This window comes from Panthera onca, chromosome A3 (genome assembly GCF_046562875.1).
Source record: "Panthera onca isolate mPanOnc1 chromosome A3, mPanOnc1 haplotype 2, whole genome shotgun sequence".
NCBI classification, from domain to species: Eukaryota; Metazoa; Chordata; class Mammalia; order Carnivora; family Felidae; genus Panthera; species Panthera onca.
The window spans coordinates 25,234,932-25,261,572 of record NC_138341.1 but is presented as its reverse complement, the minus strand read 5'-3'; the positions used below and the strand labels follow the sequence as shown (position 1 = coordinate 25,261,572).

At 47.8% G+C, this 26,641-nt stretch overlaps 1 protein-coding gene across 3 annotated transcripts in view; it reads left to right on the top strand.

The window, feature by feature from the left end:
• Positions 1-4,327: 4,327 nt before the first annotated feature.
• The window catches only part of GALNT14 (polypeptide N-acetylgalactosaminyltransferase 14), a 210,534-nt gene continuing 188,220 nt past the window's right edge, over positions 4,328-26,641 (top strand). Inside the window, exon 1 of one of the 3 annotated variants that reach the window (XM_060652102.3) lies at positions 4,328-5,278. In XM_060652102.3, coding sequence (XP_060508085.1) covers positions 5,150-5,278 — 129 coding nt within the window. In that variant the 5' untranslated portion in view covers positions 4,328-5,149. The remainder of the gene's footprint in view (positions 5,279-26,641) is intronic. The other 2 variants (XM_060652091.3, XM_060652081.3) reach the window with 2 other exon arrangements.

Below are 26,641 nucleotides of genomic sequence, written 5' to 3'. Positions count from 1 at the left end.
GTTGTGTTTAGCAACATCATTGGAAGTCGTCCTGTCCATTAGAGTGGCCATCTAGTTTATTGTCTAATATAGGAATTTCTTAAAAGTTGAAGAGGGCACTATTCATAATCATGCCAGGAAAATAGGAATAAACCGACTTTCTCAAGCAAACCGGGCACGTGGCTCCCCCTGTTCAGTATGCAACATCCACGAATGACTTGATGACAGAATCTGCCAATGGCCCCTGGAAGGTGTCCTGGGAAGGAGAGTTGTCCTATTTCCACCCCTGGGCATAGTCGGTTCCTCTCACTGCTGATGTTCCTGCCGGATGAGAAAGCACCCACCACAGTTGTATTCCTTCTGGGTTCCCAGCTCTCCTGCTCCCTTCTACCTGCACTGATGCCTCTAAGCTTGAGTCTACCAAGGACTGTTTGATGGTCGGAGATCATGCAGGTGGCTGTCAGACCTGGCTATTGGAAATTTGGGACCTGGGGAGCAAATGACACCTGTCTTTGGGTCCCTCGGTTTCTTCTGTGTGTGCTCTCCTCTTTCAGAGACGCTCCTAGGTAATTCTGTTTATTAAATAATCTTCCTCTACTTTTCTTTAAGTTAATTGGGTCACCCCTTCATGCAACTAGAACTCTGCATTTTCTGGTGGGGGTGGATGGTTCATGGCTCAGGTCGCTGAAGGACATTAACACACAAGATCAAATCACTCTCTACAACCCACAAAGACACCATGGCAGCCATAGTAAGTTTTCCACTTGCTATTTGGGTGAGCAGCAGAGAAAGTTGGGGGGCACAAGTAATGAAGGGAGAAGCAGGCTTTTGAAATGCAAAGCTATAAATCCCTTTCTAGGAAGCAAATTATAGAGGGGTACCGAGGGAAAACAAGAGGTGGGGGAGGAGGGGGGTAGTGGGATAGTGAAAGGAGTTGCTTAATGGATAGAGAGCAGTCCAGAACGGTGACTCTCAGATCCCTGAGATAAAGCCACCCATCTACTCACCAAAGATGAGAGGAAAAACCAGTTGGCCTTATTCTTCTGACGATACACCAGTTTGGCAGACAGAGGAGGTAAGGAGGTTGGTAAGAGCTCATTCGCATTTACCACGAAGCCTAAACTATTCCATCACTCACTTTATCAAAAGACCTTGCAGGAGACTTGGGACATGTGGTTGTAACAGAAGCCACTGTGGCAGGGGAAAGGGAGAGGAGCACCGAGGAAGAGGGCTGATGTATTATTTACAGTTGGAGAACTTGAACAGAGCAGACGGCAGGGGTCGGCCCGAAGACCTGGGTCTGTACGACTGTGGAATAAAGACAAGACATCTTTGAATTCTCCGTTGCTCCTTCTGCTGCCAGGGCCCCCTGCCAGTGCTGGGCCGTGTGCGTGTCTCGTCTCTCCGCTGTGCTACGATCTGCCCGGCTACCGCTTAGCCCTCCCTGTGGCCCAGAAGGGGTAAAGCCCTCCACAGCAAGCTGTCCGGGCCCCTGTGGGTAAAATCTCATTAGGTCGGCACACAGGGCGTCTCGCTGGGGGTGACAGGTCTAATGAGCATGCAGATAGAAGACTGCAGGCACACACGCGCTGTCACTTAAGTCACACAGTGGGCAGAGAGGACGGATACAGGGACTCAGATCCGAGAGCAGCAAAAGGCTGCAGAGAGCTCGCGGACAGTGACAGGAGGACAGCAAAAGGAAGCCGGAAGCCAAGGGTGAAAACCCAAAGCAAAGGCCGTTGGAGAGCATGTGCCTTGGACTCCATAGCTTCCTCCTGTTTCCAGCTCACATTTGCTCCATATGCTGCTTTACACAGCTTTCCGGGGCCATAATGGGTTTTATTCCATAGTTTTTATATGAACACGAATGACTCACATCTGCTCCAATACCCAATTTCCTCTCTAATGTCTTCGGCTGTGAGGAGAGAACAGCTCGCACAGAACTTGCCAACAATAGGAGTGGCGGGAAGAGTCCTAAGCCGGGGACAAGGAAGGTCAGGGCTTTGTGTGTGTGAGCTCGAAGGGCCTCTGAGAGGGCGTGGCATTACAGATGGGGAAATGGAGACCCACCCAGAGAACTGAGGAACTTGTTCGGGAATATCAAGACCAGGGAGGTAGATCCATTTTAGGGCACCAGGAGAGTCCTAATTCCTTATTCCTAACGAGAGTTCTTATTTAATTTATCTTATTTCCTGCCATGTTAAATCTTTTGCTAGGAGCTTTTCCTCCCCATATAAGCTGTGATGAGAAAAAAGTAACTTGGATTAATCGCCAGTGATAGCTAATCCCCCACTGGGATCAACTGTGCTCTGCATTACTTAAGCTGGTTATTAAAGTTTTAAATATCCACCAGAGTGCACGGGGTGGGGGTGGGGGTGAGGGGGCCCATGCCGGGTCCTGGGAGAGACCTACAGGGCTGGGTCCTGCCTGGGGACCCACTTGGTTTCCAGACGCTTGAAGTCCCAACTGAAGTGCATTTCAATCCTGATGACCGTTACTGATGTGACAGCCCAGACTACTATACCTTTGGGCTGGATCAGGTAACGACACTTGGCAAAACTGGATTCCCTTGACAGCTTCCAGAGGACCAGGGGATCTTCTCCACTTGAGTAGAGGGCAAAATAACGATTCAAGAAGCAGGCAATCCCTTGGAAGGCAATCCTTGGAAGGCAATCCCTGCTCTCCCTTGCAGGCTCTGCATGGAGCTGCCACGGGAAACCCAGGGCCTCGGTTTCCCCAGATGCCAAACAGAACAAAGCCCCTCAGCCCCTCGGCGGCAGGCAGTGTGGAGCTGCACCATGTCTAAAGCCTGGCGATTGTGTAACCGTCTGCCATCTGTTACTCGGAAGCCGCATCACAAAGCGCTGAGCAATGGACTACGGTGTTGCAGCTCCTGCCTGGAGCCGACAGCATCTCAGCGGCTTGCCTGGGGGTCCCCTGCAGAGCCTGCCGCAGAACAGGGCGCCAGCCCAAGGCTGCAGGTCCAGGGTGAGGCCCCTGGCAGAGACCCAGGGCGCTCACGATGCTGCACGGATGGGTTCCCTTTTTGCTCCCCTCATCCCTCCCATTACAGTGATCTACCTGGATTTTCGCCCCGCCAAAGTGGTGGCTGGGGAGCCTACCCCAACCTTTCAGCGTATAGAGTTCTAATAAAGGCAGATTCTGGACCACCAGTCCCCTACCCCCAGGGTTCTGTGTGACGGTCTGAGAGCTCAGCTGAATCTTAAGATGGGCTGCCAAGAGAGCTCAGCTGTTCTGGGCTGTTTGATTTCCACCTCTGCTCCCAACCGAAACCTTGTTACCTACAGCCTGGCCAAGAACTCTTTGGGGCTGTGAGGCAGGACTGCCCTGTGGCTGAATGACAAGGCACCAAGTATAGGGGGCTTTCAGCAGATTACTCCATATGTGACTCCACTTCTTGGGGGCTCCATTTTACTAGAGAATGAATTCCACAGACCTGCTCACCTCAGATAGGGTATGGGGTATCCCCTATACTGAGCTCTGTGGGGACAGGCAAGAGGACGGTGGCTCTACAGTGGTAGGTACCTCATCCCTACCTCCCCGAGCAACTTAATGAGATAAGCACCCCTCCAAATAAGACCGCATACATTCAAATGGCACAGTTCCTGAAGCCACTGTTCCCCAGGGAGGACAGAGTTTTTAACACCCCTCTTCGAAGGGTCAAATGATTCGAATAACACCAGCACCCTGCATTCAGCTTTCACAATTATTCACTCACTTGTCCAAGGAGGTATTACCACCCCCATTTGGCAGATGAGGAATCTAGGGCTGGGGAAAGCTGAAGGACTTGCCCAGTATTCCCATGGCCAGTATGGCTGACCCAGGCCAGGAACGCCTCCTCCCCTGACAGCACCATTATTCTAGTCTAACTGAGGCCTGCGTGCGAATCCAATCCGTTATTTGCGCTGCTTCTAGACCCAAGTAGTTTTCATCTGCAAAAAGGAGAAGAATGCATTTTTTCCAAGGGCATTTGGGAAAGGGGGCTTTCCCAGGGTCATTCCCAAGTACCTCATGTGGTTGGCGCAAATTTGGAACACCGCCCGCCCCCCCCCCCCCACCCCGGCTCGCAAGCGCAGAGCCCTGACACCGCCCCCCCCCCCCCCCCCCCCCCCCCCCCCCCGGCTCGCAAGCGCAGAGCCCTGATGCTTACAGGGAGAGAAAACCCTTAAGGGAGATAATTGCGCCTTAATTTTTAAAAAGATTTCTTTAAAGTTAAATTTAGACCAGCTCAGCGTTCCATTAAGCAGAAAAAGTTGCCAGGCACCTGCAGGCAGGCATAGAAACACCCCGGGGGAGTTGGCTGAACTCGGCCTTGGCCCTGAAAGGCCAGGAGAGTGAACCGCGGTCCAGGCGGCAGCCCCGCCAGCGCCCGCGTCCCCCGGTCCCGGCGCCGGCTCCCGGAAGGCGGGTGCACTGGGGACCGGCTCCGGGCGTGAGCGCCACGTGCAGCCCCCGCGCCGAGCTGGAAAGTCCTCCCAGACACAGCTCAACCCGGCCCGGGCTTGGCCCTTAGGTCCCACCTTGCGGCTGGGGTGGCGGGCCTGCGGGGGTACCGTTCCTGCCCCGCCCCGGCCCAGCCCCGGACGGCCCCGGAGCCGCGGCCAGGGCTCGGCTGCGCCGGCGGCCCCCGAGCCGCACCATGCGCCTCAGTCGGCGGGCGGCGGTAGCGCCCCCCTCGCAGAGCCCCGCTCGCTCCCGCCCGGGCTCCCTCGGAGTCGGTCTGTCGGGCCCACGCTCTCGCTTCGCTCCCTCCCCTCCCTCCTCCCTCTTGTTCTTCCCGGGGTGCCGGGCACAGCCTCAGATTCCTCCCTCCCCGCAGCTCGAGTCCGTTTCCCTCGCGGCGGCCTCGGCGGGCGAGGCGGCGGCGGCGGCGGCGGCGCAGGGAGCATCTCAGCTGCCACTGCGCTTCTCCGGCGGGAACGTGTGCCCAGCTTGGCTGCCCTTCGGTCCTTCCCGGCCCCTTTGCGCCCCGCGCCCCCCGCCCCTGCTCGCTTCTCTCCGAAGCGGGCGGAGCACCTAGCAGCTTCCTGCCGCCCCAGCACCCTGATCCGGAGGTCGGCGCTCTCCAGGACTCCTGCCCCGCCGACCCTGACCGCCAGGGGGTGCCCCAGGGGCGTAGCGCCGCGGAGAAGACGAGGCAAACGGGACCATGCGGCGCCTGAATCGCCGCTTGGCTCTGCCGATCTTCGGGGTGCTCTGGATCACCGTGCTGCTGTTCTTCTGGGTAACCAAGAAGAAGTTCGAGCTGCCGCCGGGACCTGAAGTGCAGACCCCCAAGGTACGGGCTTGGGCGGCGTGGTGGGCGCAGGGCACTGATTTGCAGGAGTGCGCGCAGCCCGCGCGCCGGGTTTGCGGGCTCCCGGGAAGCCAGGGCGGGAGTCTGGGTGCCGCGAGCAGGTAACGGGGCGCCGGCTGCGGCCACAGGGTGATGTTTCTGGATTTAGGAAGGCTCGAGGCATCTCCCGACCCGTGAAGTGTGGCAGTGGGAGTGGGTGTGGGTGGCGGGAGCGCGCTCGCGGGCAGAGTGGGGAGCTGAACTTGGGCAGCGCGCTGGGGTCCCGGGGCGGAGGGGACGCTGCAGACGAGCCTCCCAGGGGTGGCGGTCCGTGGACGCCGCGGGAGAGTCGCGGGCGGTGGGGTCGGGTGGCAGGGCGGGCCGGTGCTGGCGCCCGCGAGGAGTCTGGCCGCGGCGCTGACCTCCTTCCTTCCCGCAGCTGCCAGGCCCGACCAGGGGAGGCCGGAGGCCCGGGGTGCGCCGCGCGCGCGTGTGCATCGCGGGCGAGCGCCGTGCAGCCTCCCGCACGCTGGCTGCCCGGGCCCGCCGGCCTGTCGCTACCCCTGCTTTCTAATTGTCCCCGATCTCTTTAGCTGCGTGGGAAGTTGAATGTGCCCTGAACACCACTGAGGAGCCTGTAAAACCAGCCGCCTTGATGTTGGTGGGGAGTTGGGGAAATGAGAATCCAAGTGGCTTTTCCAACTCCTGCCCCGTGGGTTCCTCCAAGCCCAGCCAGAAGGTTCTCCCTTTAATTTACATTCACACATTTACCTTTAATTCAGAGTCCCCATTCCTGAGTCTCCTCTTCCTCAGACCTGGTCGTGGGACACAGAAGGAGGCCTCTGGGGGTTCCTGACCAGGCAAACAACATTTACTAACTGGGTCCAGAGCAGTCCTCCAGGGACTTGGAAAAAGCCCTTGGAAGAGGGTATGGTCTGAAGCTGGAGGCTAAAAAAGTGAGGGGGGGGATGGGGAGAGAAGGGGGTCTCCCCAGTAAGTCCATACAGAGGCCCAGTTTGTGCCAGGTAAACAATAGGTGCTTCTTCATAAGTAATTGTGTAAGTTGGGTGGTATCCTCATTTCATAGATTAAGAAACAGGTTCAGTCTTTGTGCCTTGCCTTAGGTCGTTCTGACTTGAACTCAGACCACTGATATTCAGAACCTTTCCACTAAATCAAGGTGTCTTTCAGATCCCTTTTTAACTAAGTCTTCTGGCACTTGTGTTTTGGAATCTTGCTAATGCCGAGTTGAGTCCCACAAACGTTTATTGACGGTCTGCTGTGCGCCAGGCAGTGTGCTAGGTGTTATGGGTACAAATATGTAGATCTCACCTTCTAGGGGTAGGGGCTTTGCTCAGGAATGTGCCAGGATCATACAGAGTGCTGAGCGCCAACAGGGCTCAGTGTACTGGGTGTCATGGGAGCCTGGGGACTTCCTGGGGGAGGAGGATGTGACAGAACTGAGTTGAGAAGGATGAACAGTAGGTTTGCCAGGAGGTAGGGAGGGCATTCAAGGTAGAGGTTAACTGTACCAAACAGGCTTAGAGGAATGACACAGCGGGTTGTGTGAATTTGGCATAATTTGAGTGTAAACCACGTGGCTGACGGCAGGAGTAAGGGCAGGCAAGTGTGAAAGGGTAGGATTGGGTAGGACCTTGGGGGTGCTAGGGGCCCTTGGAGGGGTAGTAAGCAGGGGAGTGAGAGATCAGACTGGTGACTTCAAAAAGCCTTTGGATCAATTTTCTCACCTCAGACCTGCCTGTAGATCTGGAGAGCTTTTCTTCTTTTTCCCCCAGGGTGGTTCTGCTCCTTGTGATGCAGTTAATGATGCCTGCAGGGACGTGAACTCTCTCTGTTTTGCATTGAACCTCATTACCTTAAGCTTACTTATTCTTAGTTTACACCAGGGAGCTGGGACAAGAGATCCGTATCCCTCTTTGTGCACTTTGTCTTTCGTCTTTACCTGCCTCTTCTCGCCCTGGCATGTGCTGGACACACATTTACTGAATCCAGCTAGATGCCAGGCCCTGTGCTGGGTTTGGAGGCTGCTGCGATGAAGATACTATGTCCCTGCCCTTTGCAGGGAGGTAGGGAGGCTCTCACAAGTTCCTGGTTGAGGCAGAATTACAAACAAGTGAGTAGTGGGTGGGGTGGGGGGAGTGGTCTAATATTGGAATTCTGGACATAGTGGTGTGCAGTCATGGAAGAGGTGGGCTTCTAGTTTTGGCCACTTGCTTTTGGTCTTAATATCTTACTTCTTCTTCCTCCCATGTTCTGTGTCCTTGAGAAGCACAAATTGCATAGACTTTTAAAATCTTGATACCTTTTATTATTAGGCGCCCTTCTTAGTATATTTCTCCTTTCTGTTTTTTGCCTGTATGTGTGACCTCATGTGCCCACGTATATGTGTTGTGTCTCTTCGTGAGTGTATTTGTGTCTGGTAGATGAACACCCCTCCGTATCTTAGGATATGTGTATCCGAGGAAAGAGACGGAGAGACAGAGTCCTTCTTGAGCGCCAGAACAATGTTATTGCCATGACTGACCTGTTTAGGAAATTTGCACATCCTGTACAAAGGCGTGCGGTTGGTTCCCAAACCTGACAGCATGGCAGAATCCTCTGGAGAGTGTTTAACATACAAGTTTTGTGGCTTATTGCAGAGACTATGATTCTGTGGGTTTGGGAGAAGGTCCCAGAATCACTGTCTATACAAGTGTTCCGTGTGAGTCTGAAGCAGCCTATTGATGGGTATAATATTTGGAGCTAGATGAAGAATATTAAGTGTGTTGATTTTTTTGTAGTTTGGCCCCATGCAAACATGGCCGAATGATTTCATTCTTCTTGAGTTCCTCAAGGACCAAGCTCGTGTGAGCATGTGCACTCAGGCGAAGTAACAAAAGCTAGCATTTGTGTGGTGTCTTACAAATTCAAAAGCTCTGTTTCACACGTATTCCCTCATTTAATCTCCACAACAACCACATAAGGCAGATAATACGTTTATGCAGATAAGCCTGAATAATGAAGTTATACAGTTGGCCCACGATAACAAGGCTATTATTAAGTGGCAGCATCCGGGGTAAGAATGGAATGGGATCGTTTTCGGCACCGCCCACCCACAGGCTCCTTCCATGCCGCTCTGCTGTGTGGACTGCCTGGATCTGCACTTGTGGGTAATGGGGTGAGGCTAGGGGTGTTCACAGCATGTGCTTCCCAACCTCCTTTCCAGCATTTCCATGGTTTGTGCCTAGACACTTGCCTTTGAAGAGCTCCAGGGAGGGGGGAAGGTGTTGGTATAATTTGTGGGGGAACCTCCTCAGGGGGGAATCCTGATCTGCTCTTGGAGGAGGCCACCTGGGGCTGAGGAGGCTCCTTTGGCTGGACAGAGCTCCCCCTGGTGGGGAGGGTCCGGTTGCAGCCAATGATTGCAGCATCCTTTCCAAGGCAGAGATTATTTCCTCAATAGTAGGAATTTGGTTGGGATGTTTGTCTATTGTAGGCAAAAAAACTCAGTTTTGTGTGAGTTCTGTATCCTAGCTTTTCCTAGGAAATGCTCATTCATGGTCCTTTGAAGAGCTCTTGACTTGGACACATTGAAAGGAAGCCTTAGGGAAGTTTTCGTCCTTCCTGGACTCCTTCCCATCTTGGTAGAGGGGGTCAGTTTATTTCCCAAAGCACAAGCAGTGGGTGCCCTTCACTTAAAAATATTTAGAAGGGCCCCTGGGTGACTCAGTTGTTTGTGCATCTGACTTCGGCCCAGGTCATGATCTCGCAGTTTGTGAGTTCGAGCCCCGTGTCGGGCTCTGTGCTGACAGCTCAGAGCCTGGAGCCTGCTTCGGATTCTGTGTCTTCCTGTCTCTCTGCCTCTCCCACACTCCCACTCCATCTCTCTCTCTCTCAAAACAAAGAAACATTAAAAAAATTAAAAAAAAATATTTAGAGAAGTCAGGGGACTTCTCTAAAAAGAAGTCAGAATATCAACAAGCACTCTTTTTTTTTTTTAACCTTGAGCTTCCCCCTCCCGCCCCCCCCCCCGCCCCCACACCCCAGAAACTGGAGAGGAGAGGACTGGGGCTGGGGCTCCTGGGCCAGGGACCCCTCCACATAGACTTTCCACGGCAAGTTGCCTTCCCTGGAGTCCACTACAGGCTGTAATTCCCAGGCCCTTACATTTTTTTCCCAGTGTTGGAAAGCATCCTCATTGGCCTGGGGATGGGATCTCCAAAGTGGACCTGATAATAAAATAAAACCTGTGCCTTGTCACAATCCAACTGATGTAGAGAAGGCACGCTGCACTCCTGGTTTAATAAAATTAATTGGATTTTTTTTAAGTTCCAAGAAGGGCTGGCTCTATTAATAGCTCAAGTAAAGATTTCTTTAAGTTTGACTTCTTAATGTTGATTTGATTCTTTTACTGGGTCCCTCCCCCCTCCAAATTCTGCTGAGCTCCAATTCCTAATTGAAAATCGTGTAACAAGTTTGATGTCTTAAGTCAAACTGTATTTTAGTGATAAATACTATACCAGTAAAAATACCTGGAAAATGTTTTCATTTCTTCTCTCCTGTATCATTTGTTTGCCATTTGGAGAATTATACAATAACCGACAGAATTAAAAAAAAAAAAAAAGCAGCACATTTGTCTCTTCCAAGAAACTAAATTTAGTCCAGGGGCTTAGGGCTTAGTAAAAGCAAAAGAATTTGAGGCCTGAGGGTACTTTTTGAGGAAGGTATTGGAGATGTAAAGGCTTTGAATAAAGTGCCTCGGGCCCATGTAGATGTATTTGTGCTCTACTAGAAATATAGCAAACGCTATTAGAAAAGAGCTTGTCTTTTGGTAGTATTTGCATGCCACAAATGCCTTGAGTATATGACACTGTTATTTTATTCCCCATTTAGTAGATCATTTCTCCCATTAAAAAAAATCATGAATTTTAGAGAGAGAGAGAGAGACCCTGTTAATCTGCTGACACTTGGAGCATGCATCCTGGACTCTGTCCAAGGAATTTGACCCTGGCGTGACCAGAAGTAGCCCACCATCAGATGAGCGTCCGTTGTTTCCTTCATTCCTGCGTGTGCTGGTGCCAGGCTCTGGGCTCTTTGCCCCCCCTGCTGTGGTTCCCAAAGCAGGTGGAGGGTAGTGTTGCTTCGTGGTCCAGCAGCGGCTGCTGTACAAGGCTGAGAAATATGAAAGTAGCAGGTTGGAACCTCAGATATTCAAGAAATAGCCTGTTTTTGTAGATATCAACAAGCTATTTTTTTTTTTTTTTTTTTACCCTGAGCTCTCCCCTGCAGCCAAATTCAAGCCCATCAGGCTGGTGGGAGTCTGCCCACACTGGGTTGTACCCACATCCCAGCTTGCTTTCTGGCTAAGAAAGCACTCCCCTTCAGGGCCAGGTGGGAGGCCCTGTCTAGGGACCTATGGATCGGATCATTCTGAGGGACTCTCTTTGAGTCAGTGTGGGGAGCTCTCTCTCTCACTAAACCCTTGTTCACCGAAGTGGCCTCCTGCTTTTGGAAACAAAGACCAGGAATCCCTGTCTCAAATGTTCCTGGAGGCATAGAATGATACCTGCTCAAGTCAGGGAAGACAAAGGGCCAAAACCAAGAGGGAAAGAGAAATTAATGTTCCTGTCATAAGCCTCCCTCAGCCTGTCTAGAGACTACCCTTTTTCAAGGTTGCTTGTGTGTTTGCTTCATTTCAAAGTGTTAATTTCCACTCATCAGAGGTCATTTATAAACTAAACAGGGACAGAATGAGGCTGCCTTGGCTGATTCCTGAGGCCCAGGGTTTCCACCCGGCCTGGTTCACAGGATAGCTCGTCTGCCTCCTTTGCCTGCGTCCTTTCCCGCAGCCTTCCACCGCACATTTCCAAAACCGTCTTCTCCATTGTCAGGCGCATTTGAAGATATGTGTTGCTGTGCCCTTGTTTAGTGTCTAACGTGTCCAGTTCTGTCGCTCCTCCAGAGAGCATCTCAAAGTCCCCATTGCACTTTGTGAAAGAGTGTCTGAATTAGAAAGCAGGGACAGATCCCCTGCTCCTCCGTCCGGGGCAGTGTGCGAAGCCTGCCATGGCTTTTGCACATGCCACCCCAGAGAGCAACATTAGAGACCCACCATCTGCGGGGGACGTGAGTGTGAATGTGCCCGCCGCCCGCCGCAGCTGGCTGCAGGGCCCCTGGGTGGTCAGCCTTCCCACTCACAGGAGCCTCAGAGACTCGCACTGTTCACTGCAGTCAGGAGACTGAGAGCCCGACCCTCCCCTGGCAGCTCGTGTCACATCATCACGTGTGGTTTCACCTTCTGGCTTTTCTTGTGTGTGTGTGGCTGTCCATTGGCCGTGCCGGAGGGAACTCCGGTCCTTTCTCCTGGGACCCAGTCTCCCCAGCTGTGAAATGGGGGCAGCGAGGCTACGGCCCCCCTGCCTGTCTCGCCCTCGCCCCGCCAGCAGGTCTCAGTCGTTTCGGGTAATTTGGGAATGACTCCGAAAGTAAGACCTCGTGGCTATAAATAATTACACCACAGATACTCCGTGTCTATTACTTATCTTTTAATTATTTTACCAGAAACGCTAGATTAACCAAAAAAATAAATCAGTCTCTGAGTCCTCAGATGTTGAGCTGATTAAGAAAGAACCCCTTTGGGATATGGAAGAACACACACGCGTACTCGGGTACCCTGGGGAATTCTGCAGAAGCTCCTGAAATCTGCTGGCTCTGGTATTTTGGTATTTCAGAATAAATGGCCTGATGTGACCTTCTGGGGCAGCAGTGTTTGCATTTGGCAGCAGCTGCTGCCATCACAGGACCTAATGAACGAACACTCGGAAGCTGAGAGGGGAGAGAGAGGGAGAGGTCTCTGCGGTGTTAGCTGGGGGTCCTCTTTCCTCCTGCTTCTCTTTCACACCATCCCCTCTTCCCTCCACCACATTCTCCCTCCTCTTATTTGCGTCTCCTGGAAAGCTGGTGGGGTCTAGAGCAGAGAGCCCCAGGGCACTCGGCCAGGAGCCCCTGGAAGAAGTCTTGGGATGGGGGGACAGGGGCCTGGGACTTCCCTGTGGCTCCAGCCAAGGTCTCGAGCAGCCTGTGTCCCTGATGCCTTGGATGGAAAAGCAGTTGTTAACGAAGGAGGGAAGTGACTGCCTTGCCCTGGGCCACCCCGGGCCATTCCGCTCACTAGGATGCCCTGGGAGCAGCGTGAGCCCTTCTCGCAGAAATTGAGGAGCCATCTGACCCACGGCGTCCCGGACAACGCCGCTTCCAAGTACAACGTCTCTTCTGCATACCATTCCCAGAGACAAGATTAGGCACTTAAAAAAATAATTAAATTCTCCTCATGTCACTTGTCTTCTTAACTGTAAGCACTACAGAGATCTTTCAAGGAAATGCAGGGGAGAGCTGTATGCTCACATGTTCCTGCCATTGGATTTGAATTCCCAGATGAAGGGAACAGCCACCCAGCTGCCTCCTTTCTAATGATCCTGGTTGTTTAAACCCAATTTGCATCTCATTCCAGGCCAGGAGAGAGAGGGAAGCATCTAGAGAACGGGTATGACTGCCCCATCTTGACAAGCTCTCTCCAAAGAGGCTAACTGTCCCTTTTCCTTGTCTCACTATGGTTTAGAAATTAGGATTTTCTTCCCTGTGGTTGGGACTGGAGATTTATGTAGCTTTTCTTGTTCCTCTGAGAACACTTCAGTCATTCATTACCCGCACCACCTCCCCCCAGCCACAGAGAGACTGGTCCAATCAATATTTATGCGCCCATCACTCGCAGCTGCAACACACAGGAATAATGCACGCCAAATTCCTTGATGGCCATTGAAAAATTAGCTGGCGCCCATATTTCAGGCTCATTGTATTCTAGGATCTCGGGGAGATCAGAGCACGTGGTGCACAGATTAATTAAGCTGCCCAGATAATTGGCTGTTAATAGACGGCCAATTGATGGCTGCCAGATGGGTGCGGAATTGACTAAGGTGCTTATGGCGGGGCTGGGGTCTTCATCGGTGGGGGAACTGGCTCAAAGACTTGATTAATTAAAGGTGAATCAGGAACAGGATGTTAAGCGGGAGCTTCTTTCCTCCACCGCTTCCTGTGATGTTTTAACAGTTTACACGGTGTTGGTATTCACAAATGCCTCCTTTGATCTTTCCTGCAACCACGTGAGCTGGAAGTTAGTAACACTCTCACTTTCTGAAGTATGATGAAGCCGAGGTTAGAAGGGGGAGGCGACTCTGGCAGGCACCCCCAACCAGTAAGTTGTCTTGAACTCACTCTTTTGACTCTAAAGCTCATGCTGTTTCTATTATGGTCATTCTCAGCTTCTGCTTAGCATTGAAATCTATTTTATGTAGGTACATGTTATATGTATATTTTCATATGGACAAAAGGTTAGCACTCTTGCTGAGCAATGACTCCTGACCTCTGATGGAAGACCAGTGTTGCTTTTCTGCATGTGGAAGGGAACTGAGGAGTGAATTAGGGGCACCAGAGAGCCCATCTCGGAAGGACCACTGCAGGTCCAGGAAGACTTTGGGTTTTCTTCCAGGAACGGCCAGGTTTGACTTACCCCCGGGCCCTAGAGAAACATTCCACAGGATGCTACCTTCTGCTGTGGGAAGATGCTGGGCCAGAGTGGCTCCGTCCACGTGTTGGTGAGGACGTCCCTCCTAGGCTGGCGGGGTTGACAGCCGGAAATGAAACTTTGCTGTCATTCACGAGGCTGTTCCTCTCAAAAGTCAACGGGATTGTGCAATTAAGACAGACACCGTTGATTTGAATCCCTTTCCTGATGAATGTGGTGCTTGGACGATCAGAAGCAATTCCCCTCTAAGAGGAAAAATGTCACTTGAAAGAACCTAATATGTCCTGTTTGAAATGCAAGGCAAGTATGTGGTGGATGACTCCAGGGAAGTGCCTCTGTCCCCAAGCAGAGGGCGCCCTGCCTGTGTGGTGCTGTTTAGCCCTGAAGACCCCTTGATGACTGCTCAGTCCTGCCTTGTAGTCAGACTGACTGCCGGCTGCACCCAGTACCGGGCTCAGCTTCTTCACAGCTGCTTGGGAGGATGGGTGTTACTAACGTACTTGCTGTCCGTGTGTACGTTTCAACTTACGAAAGCAGAAAATCAGGAGCTGCTAATGTCTTCTTGGATATTTTGTCTGCAGTTCAGATTAACTACTGAAGGGCTCATGGTGGTGCTTTTGTTATGTGGCCTGAATGACAAAGTCAGTGTCTACTCCAAGATCCCAAGCGGAAACATGGTTTTTTCACTCTTGTCTATTTTCATGGAGCATGGCAACATTAAAGGGAACTATATTTTTAACAAGTGTGCATGGAGTCAGAACAAAAAGAAATGTAAACCTAAGAAGTCTGATATTTTCCCTCTCTACTCGGAAGCCCTACTGATTTTCTAATCATATTTGCCCAATTCTGGATCACATAACTCCCTGGAATTCTCCCTGCCTCTCTTAAAACTGGCATTATGGTTTCTGCTCCAGGTTTTAGCTGTTCTCTTACAATGGAGCGTGTATTTTGGAAAGCTTCTTGGTAGTGTCTACAAAAGCTGAACATATGTATATATCTTTGACCCTGCAGTTTTGCTCCTAGCTAGAAACCCCAGAGAAATATATTTGTATTCCGGTGAATGTCATGTAACCTGAATAGGAGTTGGCACACTTTTTCTGGAAAGAGCCAGACTGTATGTATTTTTTTTTTTTTTAGGTTATACAGTTCCTGTTGTAACTACTCAACAGTGCTGTTATAGAGTTTACAATAATGTAAGCAAGTGGAACATGGCTGTGTTCCAATAAAACTTTATTTATGGACACTGAAATTTGCATTTCATGTATTTTTCACATCTCATGAAATGTCTTTTTTTAGTATTGCGTATTTTCAAATATTTATACATGTAAACTGCATTCTTAGTTTGCAGGGTGTGCTGAAACAGGTGGGAGGCAGGCCAGATTTGGCTGTGGGATCCTATTTGTATAAAGCACGAAATCAGGCCAAACAAATGTATGGTGTTAGAAGTCAGTTTCATGGGGTTAGTGACAAGAAGGGGACAGGGGTGCTTGGGGAGAACTGGTTCTGTTCAGTTTCTTGATCTGGGTGCTGGTTATTTGGGTGTGTTCCCTTTGCGAAAAGTCACTGAACACACACTCTTTTCTGTTTGTGTATTTCACTTCAGTAAAAAGTTCAAAAACAAACAAACAAACAAACAAAAACCTCTGAGTGTGTGGCTTCTGACTCAGATTTCAGCACCTCACTTGGGGTCAGAGTATGTAGTTTTCATTCTTTTTATAGCTATTGATTCCTGTTTCCTGGATGAGACCGTCTCTGGAGAAAGGTCTTGATCTGTCTTTCCAGTTTCCCCAGTCTTATTCCCTTTAATAATAATAATAATAATAATAATAATAATAATAATAAATAATCAGGGAGACCTTTAACAACTGGTGTGCCAAGGGTACCAGCGAACCAAAGTATGTGCTGCGTGTTAACCCCTTAGTTGCTGGATCATGGGAGGATGGGGAGGATTCTAGGAGAGTGGGTGCTGGGGGAGGGCCGTCAGGACAGTGGGAACCATGCATAGGACTTTGGCTGGTGTAGCTGTCCCGTGGTGAATCCAGGCTAAAACCTGCTTATGCCTATAGGTAAGCGGCGGAGGTTTAATTCCAGAGAATGGAATTACGTGGCACAAACTATTGGCTTGCAGAAAACCAGCTGTTGGTGGGTGTATCCAGGATGAAAGCAAAGAACTAACAATCTGAGCCCCTAGTAAGTGCCAGGTGCTGTGTGTGTGTAGTCGTCTATTCATAACAACCCTGTACAGTCGGTATTATTTGCTTCACTTTTCAGAGGAGGAATCTCAAGGCTTAGGGAAGTTCAGTGACTTTCCCAAAGTCATGCGGCTCACAGGTAGAGGAGCTGGATTCCAAGAGGGACCCGTCTGGCCCTTGAGTCTACCTCTTTGCACTTATCACTTGTTCACCCCGTGCTTCCTTCTGTCCCCTCACCCTCGCACCCCCTGTGCTGTCTTGGAAGTGATGACTTGGATAGATCTTTCTTTACCTTAGCAGCCAGCCTTTATAGCAGCCTTTGCTCTGCTTCCTGGAATTATACACCTCTTGTTTACACCAGAAGCTACTGAATGAAGTAGTTTTATATCAGAAGCTGGCTCTTCTAGGGCGAGTCCTTTTATAACAGTAATCAAAGAAAAAACTTTACAACATTTTCAAAGGGAGATATATTGTGCTTTCTGGACCATTTGACATCCTTATGAACACTTCTCTCCGGCAGATGACTGGGAATGTTTCTCGTCCCAGGGTTAAACTTTAAAAAAGGAAGTCCTCAAGGTATCCCATTCTTGCGAGTGTTAAGGTGCTTTAGGTGTGCCTCAAGACAGATTGGAGAGGGGACAGTGAGAACTGACCAACAGATACAAAAATGCGAAGGCTATAGTGGATGGCTACCCACTCCCAACATCATCCCTCCCTCGGAGAGTAGTTCCTTCCCTAGCATAATAGCACCAATTATTTGGTTGTTTGTGCTGAGGAGTTGAAAGCTATCGTGTGCCGGGAAAATACTCAGCATGGAGCAGTAATTATGGATCAGCTGATGATAAAGGATGCATCGGATTGACTGCTAATTAGATTATTAGCAGGAAAAACAAATACCTGCTATTAATACAATACATAAGCTGCATTTATGATACTTTCTACTTTTAATGCATATTCCTTTTTATAATGTGCAGTTTCCTTTTTTTCTCTTTCAGGGCCAAGACCTCCAATTTCTCCAATTTTAGTACGACTATGCTTAGTCGTACTAAGCATGTTTGTTTATTGAGCTGTAATCTGGTCATTTTCTTGTTTCCTTCTGGTCCCAAAGTGGGGTTGGGAGAGCTGATATGTATTGAGTGCCATATGTCAGGCCCTGAAGTGTGAAGTGTGTCAGGTCTTTTATGGGAAGAAGGCGGGCTATTCTAGAGCAGAGTCTGGATCTTTCCCATGGCACTGTGGCACTGTGTCTTTTTAAGGGGTTAGGGATCATGGGGTTTTCTTTGTGAGATCAGTGCTGGACTTAATTGTCAAAGAGATGACCCCGTTGCTTTTTGTGTGGCATTTTAAGATTTGGTCTTTGTTACCCTGGATTCAAGGTAAATGGGATGGACATTTGGGTGTTTTAGGTGCCGGCACTCCCCACTACTCCCCACCAGGTCAGCCATGTAGGTTGACTGCGTGTCCCCTAGCAGTGTGAGAGTCCTAGCCACCTGGGGTGGCTAGGAGTTCCATGGGTCCTCTTCCATCTGAAAGAGCCCTTGGGAGCTCCCTGGGCTGCCTGGGAGGTTGGCAGGCTGAGAGTTAGTTGGTGCTTGCCAGTACGGTCATGCTGGGTGGTGTTAAGGCTGGCACCCTTCTGGGGCCCCTGGGTGGCTTGGTCGGTTGAGCGTCCGACTTCGGCTCAGGTCATGATCTCATGGTCCGTGAGTTCGAGCCCCGTGTCGGGCTCTGTGCTGACAGCTCAGGGCCTGGAGCCTGTTTCAGATCCTGTGTCTCCCTTTCTCTCTGCTCCTCCCCTGTTCATGCTCTGTCTCTCTCTGTCTCAAAAATAAATAAACGTTAAAAAATTTTTTTTAAAAAATTAAAAAAAAAAAAAGGCTGGCACCCTTCTGATTAAACAGTGCCTGAGCCATACAGGTTGTTAAAATGTTCTCTTATAAATATTATCTCTGGATGACATTGAATAGCCTTATTTTACTGATGAGGAACTTGAGGTTCATGAAGTTCCAATAACTTGCCCAAATCAGTAGAGCTAGTAAGTGGCAGAGCTAAGATAGGTCTGGGTGATTCTGGAGCCCATGCTGGGGTGTCATCGGGATGGTTCACAAGGGACAGTGAGCTCCTCGGAGTTTCTCCTTTTGAATGGCTGGCCAGCATGGGGAGACAGAGCAGGCAAATTCCCCTGCCACTAGGTCAAGCCCATCAATTCATCCCACAAGCCCCTATGGGGCACTGCTCAATGTGAAGCCCTATGTAGGAGATGTCCCAGCTGGGGTCCTGCCCTCATGTCCAGGGCAAATTTGGGGCAGTAACGGAGCGTGGAGCTGTGGCTGTCTGCTGGCTCCTGGCCACTTTTTCTCTCAAACTACCTCCCTCCTGGGTTTTACATTTGTTGTGTATTACTGGAAGGATACGGCTGTATCTCTAGGATGGTTTTTTAATGGTGAAAGGTACCACAAGATGAAGAGGCGTCTTTCCTCTCTTTTGAGTTTTTAAAGTGGAACATGAGGCCAAGGGGATAGAGAGAATCTTAATTCGGGTTCACAGGATAAAGGCTTGAGAAGATTGCTTTTGAATTTACTAGTCATTTTTGCAAGGGTGACTTTCTTCCCCTGATCATGTCACTCCCCCGTTAGCTCAGAAAGTTCTAGTTGAAGGTCAGTCTCATCCTGAAAAGCTGTTTCACTAAAACAGGAACCTGTTATTCTACTATGCCTCTTATTAGAAGAAAAAGCATTTAGGGAGGTCTTTTAAAGTCATTTCGGTGATTTTTGAAGAAGGGCATTTGTCGGGATCTACTTGTCCCCGAAGTATGTGCTGTTTGAAAAGCATAGTCCTAGTGGAAGGCAGACAGGAAACTTCAGGATAGAAAATAGGCACTAGAAAATAGGGAAACTTCAGGGTAGAAAATAAGGTGGCTGAGCAAGCCATGTGGGTCGAATTGCCCGGGGTGCCTCTTGTGATTCTATACTTATTTGGGCACCAAGAGCCGGGTCTGCACATGGGCCAAATCCAGTCCCTTCCTCCTGCTGTTTATGCACGGCCTGGGAACTAAGAATGGTTTTGGTTTTGGTTTTTTTACATTTTTTAATGTTTGGGAAAAAACTCAAAACAAAAATAATATTTTGTGGCACATGAAAACTGTGGGAGATTCAAATATCAGTGTCCGTCAATAAAGTTTTACGGGAACAGAGTCACGCTGGCTCCTTTATGTGTTCTCTGTGGCGGCCTTCACACTGCCCTGGCAGAGCTGAATGGTGAGGGAGACTGGCTGGGTTACAAAGCTCACATTTTACGGGACCCTTTAGAGAAAAAGTTTGCTAATCCCTGCCCCAGACCTTTGGTTCTCATAGTGTGATTCCTGGGTGGGGGTATTTGTTCACCTGGAAGTTTGTTAGACATGCCAAACCTCAGGCCACACCTACCGATTTCACATCCTCGCTGAAGCAAAACGCCCACATGGTTTCCGTGCAATTAAAGTTTGAGAAATGCCGTATTAGGTGTCAACTGACTCTTACAAAAAGCTTATATGGGACAAACTGAGGTCTAGAGTTGGTGGCACGTTTCCCTATTTGTAGTGAATTCAGTTGGATTGGATCATTCAAGTCTAAAGTCCCGTTCACCCAGTTAGACTGGGGGGGTTCTTCCACTTAGAGCTGCAGAAGGATCCAGGAGGCCTCCTCAGTGCTCCCAGGAACACGGGAGGGGCCTTGAATCTTCCAGGCATTGTGGTCTCAGCTGGAACATCATTGACCAAACCCTCGTCATTGTGCTGACCCCCGGGCTGGGTTCCTTCTGATACACTGAGTCCCCACACTCAGGGTCCCGCCTACCTAGGGGCAGCACTGAGGCGTCCCTCTTGGATCTTGCTACACCCTGGGCACCCAGCGCTCTTAGGACTGGCTGCCTCCGTTGTTTTTCCAAGTTAGAGGAATTCCTTTTTTCCATCACCCTCTGTGCTACTTATTGTTTCAGCAACACGGGCTTTTGCATACCACCTTCCTGGAAGCAAGGGAGCATCAAGTCCTGGTTGTGTGTTGAGATTAGGGGTTGGGGTACGGCTTGGGGTGGGAGTGAGCAGGTAGAATGCAATGTGAAGAAATATAATGAATATCTCAATATGTGATCCTACCACACCTGCAGTATATTACGATGGAGTTGATGGGACAACCAGTGTAATCTAGGGCAGTAGCAAATGTAGACTGTCTTCCTGTAGAACAAGGGGTAACTTCTGTAGGAATTTACAGAAAGGGAGACTGTCTGGGTGGCAGGGGCAAGGGAGGTCTTATGAGGTGCTAGGCCTCCAGCAAGAGTGAGCAGAGGTCAGTGGAAACCAGGAGCAAGCCAGATGTGGAAGAGTTTGAAAATAAAGTCATTTGCTTATTGTTCTAAAACGCAAGTATGTCTGAAAGTAAACAGATCTCCCAGGTTGGGAATATTATACCCTACTCACTGGGGACTTTGTTTAGTACATGTTTTGGGTTTAAGTGTTTTAACTGCTCAGAGTATGCTAATTACTCTTAAGGTAGCAATTCAGTGAAATTTGAATTTGACGTTCCCTTTCTTTTACCCTTTTGGCCTAAATGAGAGTGTATGCTTTTCATTTCTCACCGAGGTTGATTCTGGTTTCTCCTGACCACCTATTTTCATCTTTAATTCATGTGGCTGCTTCCTAGAGAAATGCTCCTCTGGAAAATTCATCTCACCTGTCTACATTCCCCTCAATGAAGCCTTGGCGGGGCTGTGGCCAAAAGTCACCTACAAAAGGCATGAACTGAGGGCGTATGCTTGGGGTCCTGAGTCCCGAAGACCTGAGTCCATGTGCATTAGTTGGAGGAATGAAGTGGCAACATCCCAGCTGTTGTGACTGGGAGGATGGATCACAATGAGGTTCTAGAAGCTTCCCTCCTTCTTACATATACCAGGTAGCCCAAGGCTGATGGCCTGTTTGTGTTACCTGCAATGTGTGGCTGATCCATGGAGACTCTCTCCAGATTACCCGTTTGGGAAGCTAGATTAGGAAAGGACCTAATGCAGCGGACATGCACATAGTCTCATGATGTAGCATGTTAAAAAAAAAAAAGTAGGATTCAAAATTGTGTCCATAGTAGGACCTTATTTTGTTTAACAGAAGATGTATATTGAAAAAAAATCTTAGAACGTCAAAATGGGTGATTTGCCCAAATGGGATATTGTCTAGGCTATCTCATTGCTGCTTATTAATTAATTATTTGATTGATTGATTTAGGCTCCCCTACTCCCTAGCTCCTTCCATTCCTCCCTTCCCCCACTTTTACATAAGCAACGTAGCAACCTGTGTATATAAACTTCCGTGTCTTCTCTCTGCACCTGTCATCAGTATAGAAACGTAGATAAGCATTTACAGATCTGCTGTGGTCCTTATTAAACAGGAGAGAGAGGTTGATCATGTTGTATATATGTCTTTGTATCTTACTTGTCATCTAATCACATATCCTAGAAATGCTCAGGTCAGCCAGCTTGTTTTTAATGACTGCATAATATTCTATGATTTCATTCACCTGTTTCCATTTAGTGGGACTCCACCTTGTCTCTTAACATTTGTTATCAAACCCAGTGCGGCAGTAAATATTGCACACGTATTCTCACACATGGGGGCTTTTGCTTCTATGGGATAGATTTTGAGGAATGAGAATTCTGAATCCAAGGGAGTCTGATTTTTATATGAATGGGTATAGTAATATTGCTTTTAGAAGCAGTGTAAAAATCCACATTTCCACCAGCATAGTATGAGAACCCTTTCCCCAGCATCCCCTTTAGCATAAATGTTGTCATTTTCCTTTTGCCTATCTGAAGGGTAGAAAACGGGATCCTATTGTAATGTTACATTCTTCTGACTTCAGAGAGGTTGGATGTGTTCTTGTACATTACTGCCCTTAAGGATCTGCTCTTCTGTGATGTATCTATTCATATCCTCAGCCTGTTTTTCCAGTGGGCTGTTTATCTTTTTGTTGTCAATTATAAGAGCTCTTTGTATGTTACAGACAGATTTTTATTGGTCGTGGGCATTGCAGATTTTTTTTTCTAATCAATTGTTATACTGTTGATTTTGTTTATGTTTTTTATATATTGCCATATAGTGTTTTTGCTTGTTTTCTCATAGTTAACTGTCTTTTTAATAATAGCTAATGAGTGTTCTGTCTTATTAAAAAGATCTTCCTAACATCTGGGTTGTATATAGAACAGCCTAAATTTCCCCTTCTACATGAGTTACACATTTTTTAAATCTTAAATCCATCTGGAATTAATTTTTACATATAATCTGAGGTAGGGGTTCAACTCTGTTTTCTTTTAAATGGGTAGTCATTTGTGTCAATATCACCAACTAAACCATCATTTCCTCCACTGACTGAAATACTACCTTTGTCTTATATTTGTTTCCCCAGAATACTGAGTTTTAGTTCCTGGAGTTCCATTCTGTTCCCTTGACCTATTTATCTCCTACTGTGCCAATATCATACTTTTACTAGGATTTTCTTAGTAAATCCAGGGGTTACTTGAATAATCCAGCGGATTTCCTAGATATAAAATCATATCACTATCAAAATGAGTTAAATTTACCTCTCCTGTTTGAATATTTCTTGATTATTTCACTATCTTGTTTTGTCACATTCATGGGAACTTTAAGATGAAAAACCATGCTAACTTTTTCTTGATTTTGATGCAAATGGTTGTAATGTTTTGCTAATTTGATGTCCACTTTTATGAAATATTCTTAAAAACAATTTTTTTTTAAAATTTTAGAGAGAGTGTGAGTGGGGGAGGGGGCAGAGACAGAGAGAGAGAAAAAATCTTAAACAGGCTCCATGCTTAGCATGGAGCCTGATGTGGGACTCGATCCCATGACCCTGGAATCATGACCTCAGCCAAAATCAAGAGTCAGATTCTCAACTGACTGAGCCATCCAGGCACCCTTGAAATATTATTCATTGTATTTTAGTAGTTTCCTTTTCCTGTTTTACCTCAAGGTTTTTTAATTAGAAATATTTTTGAATTTTTATGTTTTGATTGAATTATGTGTTTCCCTTTTATTGATGCAATTAATTATTTTGATTTCCTTCCTCAAACCATCCTTGCATTCCTGGAATAAACCCTATATAGTAATGGTTTATTTTCATTGTTGCTGCTGGATTTTATTTGTTGGTGTTTATTTGGAATTTTAACATTTGTATTCATGAATTAGATTCATGTATAATTTTTTTGGTACTCTATCAGAGTTTACATTTAAGAGGGGACTGCTTTCATAAAGTGAATTGGGAAGATTTTTTTTAATCCAGTGGTAGGCCTTGACTACCTTGCATAGCTATTTTTATTTTTCAATCCAATCTGATAATGTTTGTATTTTAATAGGAATATTCAGCATATCATAATTCATGGAATCATTGATAGATTGAATATTTACTATTTATTTTTATCTTTCTCCTTTATGTTACTTTTATTAGTTTGGCCAATGACCATTTCAACTCCTCTGTCCTTTTTCCATTTGGATATCTTCCTGTGCCATCAACATTGACTGTTACCATTCTTTTCAGGGTATTTAAATACCTATTTCTATGAAAACAAGATATCAGTGAGTTTTCCCTGCCAAGATTTTTTTCCTCATCCACTCATTATCAACCTGATGAGTTGAGCCTCATGGGGACATTTTTACTTCCTTACACTTGCTTACACTGAAAGCAGGTGGAACTTCGAAGGCTTTTACTCACTTCACCTTCTACCACCCCTAATTTCCAGGTTTTACTGAGATAATTTAACACTTCTAGAATGAAATGTCAGGGTTTTTTTTGTTTTTGTTTTTGCAGAATGCCTCTTCTTTTTCAAGTACTCTTATTTGTGACTTACATTACACTTTCCAAACACTTTTCTACTATTTAGATGTAACAAATCATGAGGCTTACACTCACCACTGTGTTCTCTTCATCTCACCCATCTTGAGATTTCTGTTTGAATTCATTCATGTTTTTGATCTGAGCTTTTTTTCCCAGATGGGTTGTGTAGGTTATCTTTTCTGTGAACCCTTGCATATCCACAAATACTCTGCTGATTGGACAGGTTGGGGGGGCTCCTGGGTGGCTCAGTTGGCTAAGCATCCAACTACAGCTCAGGTCATGATCTCACGGTTCATGGGTTCGAGTCCCACATCTGGTTCTGTGCTAACAGCTCAAAGCCTGGAGCCTGCTTCAGATTCTGTGTCTCCCTCTTTCTTTGACTATCCCATGCTCGTGCTCTGTCTCTCTCTCTATCTCTCTCTCAAAAATAAACATTTAAAAAAATTAAAAAAAAAAAGATTGGGTGACTTCTGGCTTGGCTACTGGCCATTCTGTGGATACAGTGTCTTCTTGATCCCAGTTTTGCAGATGCAGGTTTACTTGAAGACGAATTACTTTTCCCATGTAAGTTACCTTTTCTTTCTTATTGGGTAGTGGTGAGATTTTCTCCTTATCCTTGGAACTTAGGGACATGCCTTGGAGTATGTCCTTTTCCATGACTCCTATGAGGAGCTCAGTTCCAGGTCTTTCTTCAAGGGAAATGCTCCACTTTTATTAATTTAATTCTTGTCTATTCTTTATGTGTTCCTCTTGGATAGGTTGGGGGTGCCTGGGTGGCTCAGTCGGTTAAGCGTCCGACTTCAGCTCAGGTCATGATCACACGGTTTGTGGGTTCGAGCCCTGTGTCGGGCTCTGCACACAGATGGATATGTTCTCCAAATTTCTTTTTGCCTTTGATTTTTAGGTCTTTTGGGTTTTGTTCTTGTTGTGATATATTTTTTTTTTTTCCATTTGGTCTTCCAAACCACTAATTCAGTCCCTACAGCAGTGATCCCCTTTGTCAACTCATCTGATGAGCTTTTTAGTCTGAAAATCATAATTTTTGCTCCAGAAGGTCTTTTTGTATGTGTGTGCTATGAATGAATATCATTAGGTGCTGTTATTATTTTTGATTGTGTTGCCCTTTGGCTCCTCCAGCAGCTCTGTTTCATCAACAGCTTCCCTCTCTAAGTGTCTTGCTTGTTCATCTCTCTGGCTTCTGGCCCCTTCTGTGGGTGGCTTGTTCCCTTTGTTTCCTGGATGAGGCTTAGGACCAGCTGTCTGACCGTATCAGGTAAGATCAGCAGAGAGTGGTGATGGTGGTGTAGTCTCGACTTCTGTGCTTTGGAGTGGTTCCACTTGGCTAGTGTCAGTTCCCTGAGGCACCAGGAGGAACCACCTAAATTGCTCTGGCACCAGGTCAGAGAGGACTTGGTGGGTCTGTTCAGCCTCCAGCCCTTCCTCTGAGCCAGGGAAATGGAAGGCCCCCTCAGTGTGCTCGTGCCAGGAATGCTGCCTTCTTCCCAGGGCTCAGTCTCACTCTTGGCCAAGTTGTTCGTGGGGTTTGGTAGCTCTGCTCTTGCTCTGCACCTCTCTGCTCTTGTCCTCCATGCTGTCTTTCAGTCCTGCATCCGCTTCCTCCATCCATCTCTGCAGGACCTGTGGTCCCTCTCACAGACTCCAGACCATACCCCTGTGTTTGTCTCAGGGTCTTCCAGGCTCAAGAGAGCACCCTGCAGTTGGGTTGGAGTTGAGAGAGATGACTCCACATGTCCATGAGGGCACGTTCAAGACACCGTTGTCCCAAATTGCTTCATCAGTTTCTGAATTTTCAATAGTGAATTTTCAGAAATTTCCAAGTAAATTCTGTTTTAAGATTTAGGTTTCTTTGTAACCTAATTAAGTTCTGGTAGGAAAATGTGAAGGTGGAGTCTTTGCATTACCTTTCATATTCTGCTACCTTCTGGGAGACGGGTTATGCTTCAGTTTTCATTGGGAAATGTTACTGTGATTTTATAGCAGCTGCATATAACACCACTGGATAGGCCTAACTCATCTTGACTTGAAATGGCTTCCTTATGGGGCCATTTGGGACTTCCAGGCTTAATCCGTCACAACGTAAGAGTTCCATAAAGATATGGTGATGAGATTCTGTAACCAGAGAAAGGAGGATTTGGCATAAGATGGGCATCAAAGTGAAGAACCTGGGGATGGCAAGAATGAGAAGATTCAAAGTAACATCAGGGATAAACTCAATGGTGTTGCAGGCCGATGAGCATGGTATCAGACCTTGTTCCATAGGGTGGACAGAGTGCCAAGTGGAGCCTGAATTGCTGGGGAATTAGTTGGCCAAGATGTTATCAGATGGCCTTTCAAGTGAGGAGAACTTGAATGGTCATGAACAGATCATGAATATTGGCCATTTTTCTTTGAAGACTATGGCATATTACAAAGATTAGCCCATGAAGAATTCAAGAGATCCTCACCTTTTTCAAAACTTACTAAGCATCTCTTCCATACACAATTGTGTGCCTAGTGCTGTCCCATACATCTCGTTTGATCTCCATCCAACACTCTAAGTGAGGCAATATTTTCACAGTTTACATGAAGAATGAGGCAGAGACTCATTCAAGGTGCCTTATTCAAGGTCATGCGTCGGTAAATGCCTGTGGCATGCCTTTCTTTATGAGCTGATCAGGAGGCCTGACTCAGATGTGACAGTGTTGTTGAAAAGCATAGGTTTTGG